Genomic DNA, 13,384 nt, shown 5'->3' with positions numbered 1-13,384 from the left:
AACACGGGCCCTCGGCAGTGAAAGCGGAAGAGTCCTAACAATTGGACTGCCAGGGAATTCCCAGGATTGTTATTTTAAACGACACTTACCAGCAGTGGGTACAGGCAAGAGTTGTTCTTACAACAAATGGTATCTTCCTTTTCACCTTTAACTATTTCTTTTGAGAAGCATACCTACTTGGAAAGCATCTCACATCTTTTTGTTATTTTGGCATCAGTATCAGTAAACAAGTGGATTTTTCTGCCTGACTTTGAAACTAGAAACATACTGCAATCAGCATTCCGATGACAATTCAGAGTTCAAGTCCATGGGGGAAAAAACAAGGAAATGTCAGCAACCTGCAGAATCCAAGGCTTTGTGGAGCCGGAGAGTCTAAGGCACTTGATTAGGAATGAATGTCCTGTAAGAAGGAAAAGCCCAGTTCTGCAGGGCAGGGAGAAATGACAGCACCCCAGCTGCTGCTATAACTCAGGCAACATACAGAATGGGAAAGAAATCCAGGAGGGAGGATTTCAAAAGTGTGAGCAACTCAAGCACATGTCAGCCAGGTGGGCTGTCCACACCTGCCACTTGTGCTCAGGAGGAAGCTGGGAGAACCCCCCTGGTCTGGGCACCATAAAGTCCTTGGCTTGACCTGCGGCCAAGAGAGAACTCTTACAAGTCCATTTAGGAATCCCCCCCACACACACCTTTGCCAGCAGGAATTTCAGCTGTGCCCTCGACGGCAGCTCCTTCGACACGGAAGATGAATGGGTGGCGATGCTGAACTGTGCAGCCCCGAGGTCCAAGTTCCTTCTCATTATCCTCTCCATTTCTCTATCAAGGTGCTCCCTAAGGCTCACATTCAAGTCCATAGAAAGGGAATTCAAGGATCTCAGAACAGGCTGCCTTTCACCCACCCAGACTAGAAACCAGCAAAGTGTCACAAAACCTCGGGACACTAAGACGGGTCTCCCCCGCAAAAAGTTAAGCAGGTAGGGCTTTTTAAAGGTCTTGTAGTTGTACAATTTTCTCCGAGGATCAAAAAAATACAGACCACGGAGCAGCAGCAGAAGTCAACAGCTTGCTTTTTATTTATTTATTTACTTTTAAAGTGTGTTTATTTGTCTATTTTTGGCTGTGTTGGGTCTTCGTTGCTGCACGCAGGCTTTTCTATAGTTGCGGCGAGCGGGGGCTACTCTTCGTTGCAGTGCGTGTGCTCCTCATGGCGGTGGCTTCTCTTGTTGCGGGGCACGGGCTCTAGGGCACAGGCTCAGTAGTTGTGGCGCCCGGGCTCAGTTGCTCCGCAGCAGGTGGGATCATCCCGGACCAGGGCTCGAACCCGTGTCCCCTGCATCGGCAGGCGAGTTCTTAACCACTGCGCCACCAGGGAAGCCCAACAGCTTGCTTTTTACTATTTCAGTCTTATTTATATATTTAGGGCTGTCTTTGCAAAATGCCACGTGGAGATGAAAGAGCAGTTAAGCTGGTCAGTCCTGAAGCTCGGGTGACCAACTTCTCCCAGTTGCCTGGGACTTCCCAGGTTTTAGCACTGGACATCCTGCATCCTAGGAAAACCAGGGCAGTCGATACTCTACAACGCCAAAGCAGCTTCGTTATCTTGGTTGAGTTTTCTATGTGTTATCTAAACTGCGCTCTAGGTTTTATTTAATTTAATAACAGCATCTTGAGAAAGAAAGACGAATCAAATCAACTGGCTTGTTTTCTGAGCCCGGGTCTTCGTCTTACCATGAAACTGATCCCACCCAGCAACTCCAAACTTGGAATGGGGTTGTCCTTAGAAGTCCAACTGACTTTGCGAGCCTCCATTCGCTAGGGGTTCCTGGTGACAATTTCAGACGCACACACCCTTAAGAGTCTGAAGTGATCTTGAGAAGACAGTAACAGCAAGCATGCCCTTGCAGTTAAAGGATTCTTTCTCTGGATTTCCAGAGCAGACGCTGTGCAGCCAGTTTCTCGATGTCTACCTTAAAACGCACACTGAGAAGAAATGAAGCCTGACTGTATGCAGAAGGGCAGGATGTGTGAGCTGAAGCTTCGCAGGCAAGTTCCACCTTCTGAAAAGGCGGCAGCCCAGGTCCACCACAGACCAGGCGCTGATACACTCAGTTACAGAGACAACGCCACGGACCTGTGGGTTCCTTCAGTCCTCCCCCACCGGCTGCTCTGCTCAGCTATTCTGCCCCTGCCATCAGACCGCACGGCTATCCTTCCCCAGCGCGGGAACCACCGATCTTTAGGAACACCTAGGTTGAAATCCACCATCACTTCTTCCTCCTATGCCTGCATCTCCTCCTCTCTACCTACAATGCAGGAGGAAGGGGGACCCCATGAGCCCAAGCCAGCCACTGCTGACGGCCCCCGAGCCCCTGGGGAAGAGCGGAAGCAGGCCAGGAGGGGTGGCAGTGGGCGAAGGGTGGGATTGAGACTTCACGGACCACAGAGTGAGTAAATCTGGGGTCCAGAGGCATCGCTGATATCAACTTGTAGGGAACTTTCTCCGTCTGGGTGGGATCAATGTTTGGCCCACTTTCCCTCTCATTTCCAGATGATCACTTCGTATGATCTGGCCACACACAGGCGATTCTACTCCACTGCCCGGAGAGGGTCTCTCCTCCCTAAGAGAAGTGTTTAAGGTTTTCAACAACAGGAAACATGCCTGGGGTGAAAAAGCTTCCTTCAATGATGTCTATCTGTGGTACAGGGAAGGCTTAGGGACACCTGTGCTACAGAAATGGCAGAATGAGGCCAAGCTGTGTGTCAGAGGGACCAAGGATTTGGGGCCCCTAAATAATCTGTGTAGGAGCTGAGATGAGGCTTGGGGTGAAAACCAGAAAGACACGTCCGGGATGATGCCATCGAACTGGGCCGACTTTGAGGGCTTGGGAAGAAGATGTGGCTGGGAAAGGGTGTGCCAGAAGGGAACTCTGAAGCTGCGGTGACCAGTGGGAAGTGATGTCCTGGGGACACCACCTGAGGTCCCTTTCTATTAATCTTGTGCATGTGAGCTCTGAAGGGGACAGGCCATCCAGGGGCACCAGCGTCAGACTCCCTGGCAGCTGACCCATTCCAAGCACTCGGTGAACTTGGTCTCACACCAACCCCACTGCCGGCTGCAAAGCTGAGGCCCCCCAGTTTCATGACTGCCAGCCTGTTTCTTAAGCCCCAGTTTCTGACAAGCCAGAGCATGTCATCCTGCTAGGATTCCACAAGCTGGGCACACAGCTGGGGCCACACACTGACTGTTTATTTCGTCCAAAGGCTGGGTCTGTTTTCTACCCCACCAACGCGTGCGAGACATCTGCTGGGATTGAAACTTGTGGTTCGGGTCCAAAGGATGATCTTTACATAAACACTTCCACAGACACCTGTGTAATGAGGAAACCGTATCTGTTTCCCTCAATAGAAATGACCTCTTCTGGGAGATCTTTTTTTTTTTCGGTATGCGGGCCTCTCACTGTCACAGCCTCTCCCGTTGTGGAGCACAGGCTCCAGACGCGCAGGCTCAGCGGCCATGGCTCACGGGCCCAGCCGCTCCGCGGCATGTGGGATCTTCCTAGACCGGGGCACGAACCCGTGTCCCTTGCATCGGCAGGCGGACTCTCAACCACTGCGCCACCAGGGAAGCTCCCCTTTTTTTTTTAAAGGAAGTGGTCAGTCTCCCGCTTCCACAGCGCCCGAAGTAAGTTAAAGGTAGAGCCCAGTGCTGCTGGAGCATCCTGTCCAAGGAAACATCTGAGAAAACCATCATTGCTGGCAGCCCAGGGGAGCTGAGGGGGTGATGCGGCAAGGCTGGGGAAGGAGAGGCTTGTGGGGCAGGCAGCTCGGGCCAGCAGCAAACTCCGTACCCTGTCATAAACTCTTGGCCTTGCCTGCCTGCCGGTCCAGGGACACTGGTCAGGGTGGTCACCTGGGATTTTAAATCGGCTAGCTAACGAAGGAGCCGTCTAGATCAGCCCCTGCAGAGGGGGTCCAGCCTTACAGACCACGCTCTCTGAGGCAGGCAACACTCTGCAGGTGACGCACTTTGACTGCAGTAGAACAATTCAGGGCCCTCACCACGCTGGCCTGTTTCCCCACAAGCTTGATTCAGTCGTTTACTCTTGCTCCAGTCCTCCTGGTGTGCAAGACCCCGCCGAGATCCTTGGGTTCAGCAGGACACCACGTCGAAGGTGACTCGTGATAGAGTCGGGGTCCAGCCTGATGCAGTCCGTGTGCAGTGCCTGTGCGCACAGGAAATGAACGCCTGTCCACCAAGAGGAGAGCCACACGGCCACAGGTAAATGCTGGTTTTGAAGGGGCCGCTGGGGCTGCTACAGGCCCCACCTAACATCTGTTTGAATGATACACGTTTTGTGTATCTCAAGCCTATTGCTCTCAGACGCCCAACCCCACCCCATTACAGGCGCATTACCTTATTGGAATCCCACGCTCCAGAAAGCATGCCAGTTTCCTTTTTGGTAAATAAATTACCTCATCGTCAAAAGTTACGAGGATACACGGGAGCTGGCGCAGCTATTCCACCAAAAGGACAAACACAATCTTTGTAGAAAAGTATCTGAAAATGTCAGGCTGTTTAGCCAAGTTCTTTTCCTTGGCTCCCTGGAGAGGAACAGGCTGTAGGTTCTGCTACTTGAGATCAATGCAGGTCCCCTGCTCCATGGCCAGTACGAGGGTGATGACCGACAGTACTGAAACCCAAAGCCACCAACCTGGGCAAGATTTCCCCAACATTTAACCACTTAGGTCCTCAGCACAAGTAGCCAGTAAGCTTAGCGGTCCTCCTGCCATAATACATCTCGGAGATAACCCAGGGAGGGAGTGATACAGTGTGATCAGTGTTGGAGACCATCTGGTTCTATCACCTTTGAAATTTTCCAGACCCGTTCTCCATGATGCAGAACTCTGGGACTTGAGTTAGCCACACATCTGCATGCTCCCAAATTTCTTATTAAGGAAAGTCAGGATTCTGCCCTTGGACATCCCCTTGAATAACTCCTCCCATCTGGAACCAAAGAATGCCAGTCTAACTCAGCTGCTGGGGATCTGTAGCTCCCAACAACTTCGACTAGAACAGATCCGTTCCAGGTACCTGCCAGAGAATATACCTGAAACTCAAAACTCAAAATATATCTTCACCCAAAGCTTAGCTGTATAGACAAAATCGGTGAAGGATTACAATGAAGGTCATGCCACCCCGTCATGCTCCAGTAATTCAAATCCACTTCTAGATTAAGCCACTCCCTTAGGGAACTGTGTCCCTGCATCAATAATTCCAGTTCCCAAGAGACTGGCGTTAACTGAAATGCACTTTAAAATGACACTGGCTCTTGCTTGCCCTACAATTACATAACAAAGCCCCACTGTGCTCCTTTGCCGGATTCCAATAATATCCATGCATACACAGGAAAAAAAAAAAAAAGACGGCACTGAGGGCCGTGAGAAGCAGCAGACTGTGTGGGAGAATGTTTGAAGAACCGATGCTGATTACATCACCAAGCGGTTGAGATGAAAAGTAAGTGGGCATCAGCTCTCCTACAGGAATGTTCCAGTACCGTCTTTTGTTGTTATCATCTTTCCCCTTGGCAAGTAGGAGCAAATGCCCCTCTGATGGCACGTGAGCTTAGCAGGTGAGCGTAAGGTGACTTAAGATGCATCGTCAATCAGATCTCACTTTATTTTTACTTCCCAGCAAGAAGATGGTGATTGCACGTCTCCCTCTAAGTAACATAAAGCAAATGGGTCAATAATTAGGCTTCGCTCTCTGACGGGGTCTTTGGAAGAACTACGCCAGTGAAAAAGGGCCGCCTCCTTGCTGATGGGGCAGCTCTGCGGAGAGAAGCCCAAAGACCTGGAGAGGGACAGGACTGCCACAGGCAGGCCTCATGGGATGGTATTAAGTCTCTGATTTGGAGGTCACTGGAGAAGCAGGCGGACTCTACTCCCCAAATAACCCCAAATAAATCAAGCACAAAGGAATTTCCTCTGCAAAAGAAGGAGTATATATCTCAAAAGTCTACTTAATGGTGAAGCATGGGAAGCACTCCATCGACAGGAGAAACACACCAGAGACACCTAAAGAAACATGCTTTTGAACACGGTTCAGAAAGGTGAAGCCACTGCTGTAAGACAAGAGGGAAAAGGGCAATTCACCCCAGCAAGCAAATTACACAGCGAGGGTACCGTCTGTTACCCATCCTATTGGAAAGGTTTCTTTTTTTTTTTTTAAACATCTTTATTGGGGTATAATTACTTTACAATGGTGTGTTAGTTTCTGCTTTATAACAAAGTGAATCAGTTATACATATACATATGTTCCCATATCTCCTCCCTCTTGCGTCTCCCTCTGGAAAGGTTTCTGAAAAAGGGAAATGCTCCTGAGAGTGCAGGGGAAAAAGCCAGAGGAGATGAACTGATACCGTCTTTCCAGGAATTTGGCACTACATACCCAAAGCCCATAAAAGCATACACTGTTCAACTCAGGAAGGCTATGGCTACGAATCTGCGGAAAATGGATGAGGACACAGAAGTGTCAAAAGAAGACACTGATTAGAGTTACTTACAACAGCAAAAATCATTCAGAATGTAAATTTCCTGCCAGATGTCTGTTCTGGAGACGCTGTTGAGTCAATTAGGGAGGGCACACGTGCAGAATGAATGCTATATAACTATTTAAAATGGTGGCATACATCTGCTGACATGGGAAGGTGCCTATGATCTTGCATCGTCTAGGAGAGCAGGCCACATGCCATGTGCACAGGGGGGCTGCATGCTTGTGGAAGGAAGACGCACAGAGTGTAGAAATGGCTGGGGACATACACCCCAAAACGCGAGCAGTCACGTTTTCCAGTGGGTATTTGGGGATTTTCATCTTCCGCAGTACGTTTATCTCTAACTTCTTGCCAGTCACCGTGCAATTTTTTTTAAAGTATTTAAAATGAAAAGCTTAACACTGTGATATAATCAAACAACCAGCTAATACTATATATTCTAATCTACGCATTTGTCTACATCAAGGCAGGTAAACATCACGCAGGATTCAGGGAATGTGTCGTTCTGGAATAGGCATTACACCCCGTCTTCAGGTTTTACCACTTTCTAAAAGAGCTCACCGTGGGTGGAATGTCTACCTTCCCCCCAATGATGAAATTAATTGTCTTTTAATCTATCTTATAAAAATCACCAGTATAAGAGATTCTATTACAGAGAAAACGAACTTGCCTCACAAACTGGAATGTGTCCTTACCGGACAATAAAAACTGACTCATGAATTGCATGTAATTCTTGTTTTGGTTCTCAGCTGCTCAAGCGGACCCTGGGTTCCCTAGTCTAGATGTTCAGACAGATCTCTTTTTTTTCTCCTTTCTCTTTTACTACTTGCTCCTGTCTTTTTACTCTCACTTAACATTTTTACTCTCATTTAAATACTACTTCAACCTCCAACAGAGCTGAAAGGCTTGACGGTGACTGTGCTGGGACCCCCTCTGCCCCTCCAGCCCAACACCTGCTACTTTCTCCGAAGGAGCAGTACTCACATGTAAACTTGGATGATAGGTCAGCACACCATTGTCACACAGGGTGACGTATTTCTTTTTCCATTCTTTGTTCAGTGATTTGCCACTTCGCTTCAGCAGCATGCCCTGTAAGGAAAAAGGAGGCAGACAGAAATTAATAAATGTAAGTTATAAAGTCCTGGGTCCATTTTTTAAAAAAAAGAGCAGGCACATAGGTAATTTTTAAATTATTAAACTTTCATTTTCTCTATGCCATCTTAAAATGGAAATGACACATTTTTAGCTTGGTAATTTGATTTTCTCCTTTCTTTTTCATACAATATATTTAGTCAACCAATTTCCTTTTGTGTATGTGTGTGTAGAACTTAACTTTCTGCCATTAATGAGTGCTAAGATACGCCATTGGTTCAACAAATACGATACAAACCGTCCTATGCTACATCATACCTTTTCTTATAACTAAGTTATAAGCACATGGAGCCCCTAAAGGTATTAAAAAGGAACCTGCATTTCCTTTTCTAAAAATAAGACAGTAACCATATTCTTACCTTATGATATTTACAAATGACATTTTTTTATAGTTTTTCATTTCAGATCTGAATTTATTAAAAATGAAATTCCATTTGCAAACTTAGCAACGGCATTCAATAGATGAACTGTGTATAATTTCCTTTAACGCATTTTTAATGAAATCACATTAGGGCTTCTTGAAAACCATTCAAAACTGGAAACCAACACACTTCTGAAGTATATTTGATCCAGTCTTCCTTAGATGACTGATGAGAATTTATGCTTGTTTTAACTACCAATTCCCAGCAAACCTTCTGCCTTGTTTGTAGGTTTTCCTGAGTTAAGAAAACCGAAGGCAGCCGAGCTCTGCCAGGCCCAGCACCTCGACTCTGCACTTCCTCTTTCCCTTTTGGGGCTTCGCGCCTTCCGTACTCAGTCAATTTCAACTTGAGCTTTCACATGTGGGTTCGTCTAACTCCTGTTCACGGAAAAGAAGGAAAACAGAAGAACCTCCTTCCTTGCCCTTCCTCTTGCTGCCCATTTGTAAACCTACATAATGATGATTATGACTGAGAACGCATAAGACTAATGCTAGTGAATTCACCCAGATGGAGGCAGAAAGAATGTTGTAAGTTTGAGATAGAATCCGACACCTCAAAGAAGCAGAGGCATCCTGAGTCCCCTTGGGAATTTTTACCAGCCTCCATCCACCTCCTGACTCTCTTGATCGGAACCAAAATACAAGAAAAAAATCAAGTAAGCATTTTTTTATGCAATAGAATTAAGTTCCAATTAATTACCAGTATTGTGACATTAGTTTTACACCAAAGTTTACAAATATAATGGATTATGAACCAACTCGGGACTCCGACCACAAACGTTTATTGTCGCTGAAAGAAAATATTTCAAAGTTTGAGGCAACCCACAAGTAAACCTTTGGAAGAGCATTTCTTTCCAAGTTCTTACTTAAAGAGAGCATGTGACATAAAGCTGCAGACCTTGATTTCTTGGAATCTCAACCAATATACACCAAACATGGCACTGAGACCAACAAAGGGAAGCAGGCCCAGAGGAAAATTTTACTTACAAACCAAGGCGACGCAAGTTCCAGGACATAGTAAGAACCAGTGGGAGAGGGATGGTCACCACTGGTGACGATGAATTAGTGACGATGAAAAAGCAACACTTAAAATCATCAAATGTCCCTCCCTGGTGGGATTTCTAAGATATTAAAACTTAGCATAATAAAACGTGACACAAGTTCTCCTGCAGGCTCACATTCTCCCACCACCATCCATTGTAGCTGGAATCCCAACAATACCAGGCGCTGGGATTACTACGTGTCACTGGTGGCCGAGAGCCCCCCTGGGCCTCAGAAAGCTTTTCCTCCGGCCTCGGCCTCGAACGAAATGCAGGCCTCAGGTCACGCCCCGGGGCTCCGGACGGAAGTCTTTCGGCTAGCACGTGGGCACTTTCAAGAGCAAATCCTACGCTCCCCGGTGAAAGGTATAAAGACTTATTTCTTAAGGGAATAAAGGGGAAATTTATCAGGAGGCCATGTGAAGAGACGACGTCATAGTTTTCTGGGAAATTAAATTAGGCCAATTTGTTTGGTCCTAGGAAAACTTAATGTCTTGTTGAAAAAAAAAAATCCAAGTCTTGACAAATCTTGTTGAAAAAAGAAAATTCAAATCCAAATCTTGATTATTCAAATGCTGCACCATTCAGCAGACCTGAACACCCTGGTGGCCTAGGAACCATATTTCTGCCCTTAAGTCCTGGCCCCAGCTGGGTTTATTATCCCACCCCTCACAGCCCACCCCAAGACTGCAGTAGAGACTGAACCGATTGGCCGCCTGGCTCCCCACGTCATGCTGCACGCAAGATGGGGTCGCCCAGCTGCTGGTCTGGGCAGAGCTGGACCAGGGAAGGCACACTTTTCTTTCAGTGGCTTGAGCGCTAGCAGGTGCTGATGCGTTTCTAAGTGCCGTCATTTTTCTCTCTCTCACTCGCTCCCCATAAGAAGCAGGGCAGGGGTAGCAGTTATGACGGCTCCCTCGTTACAGACGTGTACTCTGACCACAGAGGTAAGGGAGCTCGTTAGTGATGGGAAGCGACAGGACCAGCCTCCGTGCTCTCTTCATTCCTGCCATTACACGGGGCTGCTAAGTTCCGGCCTGTGGGCAATGACCACAATGGTCAAACTGACCAGTGTCCCCACCACTGCCTGGCCTACAGCCTTCAGTCTCGAAGCACCAGCTCGTCCTCCCAGGGCACAAAACCCAAACCTGAGAGCGGCGGGTCACCCAGGATCCTGGCAGGCACCTCCGGTCCGGTTCCTCTCTGGAGAGGGCACTGAGAATCCAGGATTGCAAGGGAATATAAAATACCAGTAGCACTCGGGCTGGTACTTTACATCCACGCAGTGAAAGAACAGACAAGCACCATTCTAACGTGAACAAATTCAAATCTGTTCCTGAAAATACACTGTATATGGATCCAGAGGAAGGGGTTTCTGTTTGCTAAACCTTAAGAGTACCCTGAAAATGCCCTAAACTCTGAGTGTCCTGGAGAGAGGGGAGACCGGGACGAGGATTTATGGAAGCAAATCTCCAGCTTTACTAAAAGATCCCAGGAAGCGGGTGGTCAGGCTGTTGCAAGTGGAGAAGGCCAGACCTCTCGATGGGGTGGAGAAGGTCGACGACGCATAGCGGAGCCAACGGTCCAGGAACGGCGCCCTGGACTGAGCAGGGAACGCAGGGTCCGCATCTGCGTTTCCAGATTTCCTGATGACCCAAGAGAAGAAGAAAAACTGGAGCTTTAAGTGACGGCTCCTTACTTTAGAATGTCAGCAACGGATTATACACCATCTGCGTGTAATTCAGGCCAAACCCGACACATCTGCAGGCCAGACGCAGGCACCTCTGTGTCTGCGACCTCCGGCCAAGAGTTAGCAGAAGGCGGTAGTGGGGTCTGGACCAAGGTGCTGGCCCTCCCACGGCTGGGCCACGTGGGACCCCCATCCTATCACCCAGATGACAGCCATCCACAGGCTTGCACTTCCTGGAAGGGGAGTCCCGGGAAAGCCCAGGGCTGTGGATTAATGCCCACAGCTCTGGACGTCGGGGTCCACTTCTGCACTTACATGTGTGAACCTTTAGAAAAGGTCATGCAAAACACTAGGAGAAACCAGCAAACTGTGTGGTCTCTCCATAAATAATAAGAAGAGCCCCATCCTGAAAAACACGATGAGACGCGAGGTCTCTGATGAGTCGAGGGCGTGGGAGGCAGCAAAGCAGGATGAACTTCTGTAATCAGAGGTTTACCTGAAGTTCAAACGAGGAGACTCAGGAAACAGCTTCTGTGGATTAAAGATGTGTTTCCTTTTGCTTTCTTTCCATTTTTTTTCTTAAATTAATTCTGAACCCTGATTTTTAGAAAGTATTTGTATCAAGTGGGAATCACAGAATTTCAGAATCACAGGAGACTCTGGAAGTCAAACCATTCCATCCTGAATCTGCTAGACCAACATTTGTGCTTGATCCCTGCCCGGGGTCACCCTGCTCAAGAATCCCTGGGGACAGTGAACCCATGGGCCTGGACCCCTAGAGCTGCCTGAGCAGGGCTCCGCTGCCCTCCGGGGGCCGAGCCTGGTCTGTAACTCTGGAGTGCAGCCTGCCCCCAGCATGCCCTTCTTTTCAGGGACCAAGGACAGTTGCCACAAAGACCCAATGAGATGTCACACAGCTACACAGCCAAGCCCGTTCTTAGCCCCAGACTCCTCCCAAAGCAAAAGGTTCCAGCGCTCTGACATGGTGAGACTCTCCTCTTGAGCACAGGTAGCACCCCCCGAAGTGCTAAAGGGAGAGAACCTATCACCTCCCTTTAGGACAAACTTCTACCGATGAAGCAGGATGCTCTAACATGCTAGCAGCCCCTCACTGCAGGCTGAGCCCCTAGACTGGATCCCCCATGCTTCTGCCATCCCAGACTTACACAATTTCTACTCTAACTACCAGGAAAATGGAAAACCCTAAAAATAGTTCATTTTAAACTTTTGAAGGACACGAAGCCCTGATCCCACAAGCTAGAAGATGACAGAGGCCGGAAGGCGCTCTGCCAGAGACACACGGGTGGGCAGCTCCCATCAGCGAGTGTAAATGGCCCTTCTGATTCTAAGTCTCTTTGATTCTGTGTGACCCAGGGCAAAACCACACGGCGGAATGTCAAAATGTATACTTGGTCTATCTTTCAGATGCCACTTTTGTACATGTAGAAACGATTTCCTGTTTAAGATCGTTTCTTGTGGACCAGCTATCCCAGTGTAGACGTCAATTACAGTTAATGCTTTATTTGAATTTCGTATGGCTTATGCATGTTTTTAAAATGTTTTATTTCAAAACAATATTGGGCTCATTGTGAGCCGGATGCTGCTCTAAGAGCCTTAGAGGTAAGTATTAACTCACTGAAAGCTTATGACGACCTGACGGTAATTACTCTGACTATCCCCACTTTACAGATGAGGCCACTGAGGCACAGAGAGGCTATGCAACTTGCCCAACTCACACAGCCAGCTTGGTAGCTGATTTCAAGACAGCTTCCAGTGCTCCAGGCTTCGTGTCCCTGTGTAAATCAGCCCACACTGACTCAGGGGTGCCTGAGACTCACTCTAACCAACAGTAGCAGCTGCAGTGATGCTACCCACACTGGGTTTAAACCTTAAGAAATCCTGGCAGCTTCTGCTTTGGGGAGCTCTGACCAAGAAGCCATGCTGTGCTCTGTCCATAGTTCTGAACCACAGAATTATGAGAAATAATAATAGTTTTTTCGAATCATTAGGGATTGGGGTAGAGTGTTAGGCAAAAATAGACTAGAAAAACAGAACTAGCGTCCTGCATTGCTGTAACAAAAATCAAAAACACATGTCACTGGCTTGGAACCAGGCAGCTGGCTGAGGCTGGCAGGGACTGAACAGCTGGAAGGACCGTGAGGAAAGTGCTCCCTGAGGTTGGAGAAAGGGGTCCACCTTGTGTGCTGGCAGGACGGACAGTTAGCAGACCTGCTCCCTGTGGGAACGTGCAGCACAGCCAGGATGCGCAGTGAACCCCTGCACGGACCTGGCTAAGATTTCCGAGCAGAATGCCAAACACGCTAACTGCTCTGATGAGCTCTGATGAGTCTGGGAGGAGGGAGAGGAGATCAAGGTAGTTTACAAGCAGAATTAGAAAAAATATTTCTGATTTAAAAACCTCACTGGACCAGACCACGAGAAAAACTGTTTCTCAATCCCAGCTTCTCCTGCAGTAGAAAACTCTGAGAGTAAGAACTGGCCTCAGAACAAAGATCGAATCCAGGGAATG

The 13,384-nt window shown here is 48.0% G+C and overlaps 1 protein-coding gene across 14 annotated transcripts in view; it reads right to left on the bottom strand.

Annotated features, from left to right (window-relative positions):
* Positions 1-13,384, bottom strand: part of AGAP1 (ArfGAP with GTPase domain, ankyrin repeat and PH domain 1) — a 550,828-nt gene that overhangs the window by 191,551 nt on the left and 345,893 nt on the right. For all 14 annotated transcript variants that reach the window (XM_033424652.2, XM_033424661.2, XM_012533195.3 and 11 more), the window contains one exon: positions 7,536-7,640. In XM_033424652.2, coding sequence (XP_033280543.1) covers positions 7,536-7,640 — 105 coding nt within the window. The remainder of the gene's footprint in view (positions 1-7,535; positions 7,641-13,384) is intronic.

Source organism: Orcinus orca, chromosome 7, assembly GCF_937001465.1.
Source record: "Orcinus orca chromosome 7, mOrcOrc1.1, whole genome shotgun sequence".
Lineage (NCBI taxonomy): Eukaryota > Metazoa > Chordata > Mammalia > Artiodactyla > Delphinidae > Orcinus > Orcinus orca.
This window is presented reverse-complemented; position numbering and strand designations above follow the sequence as displayed.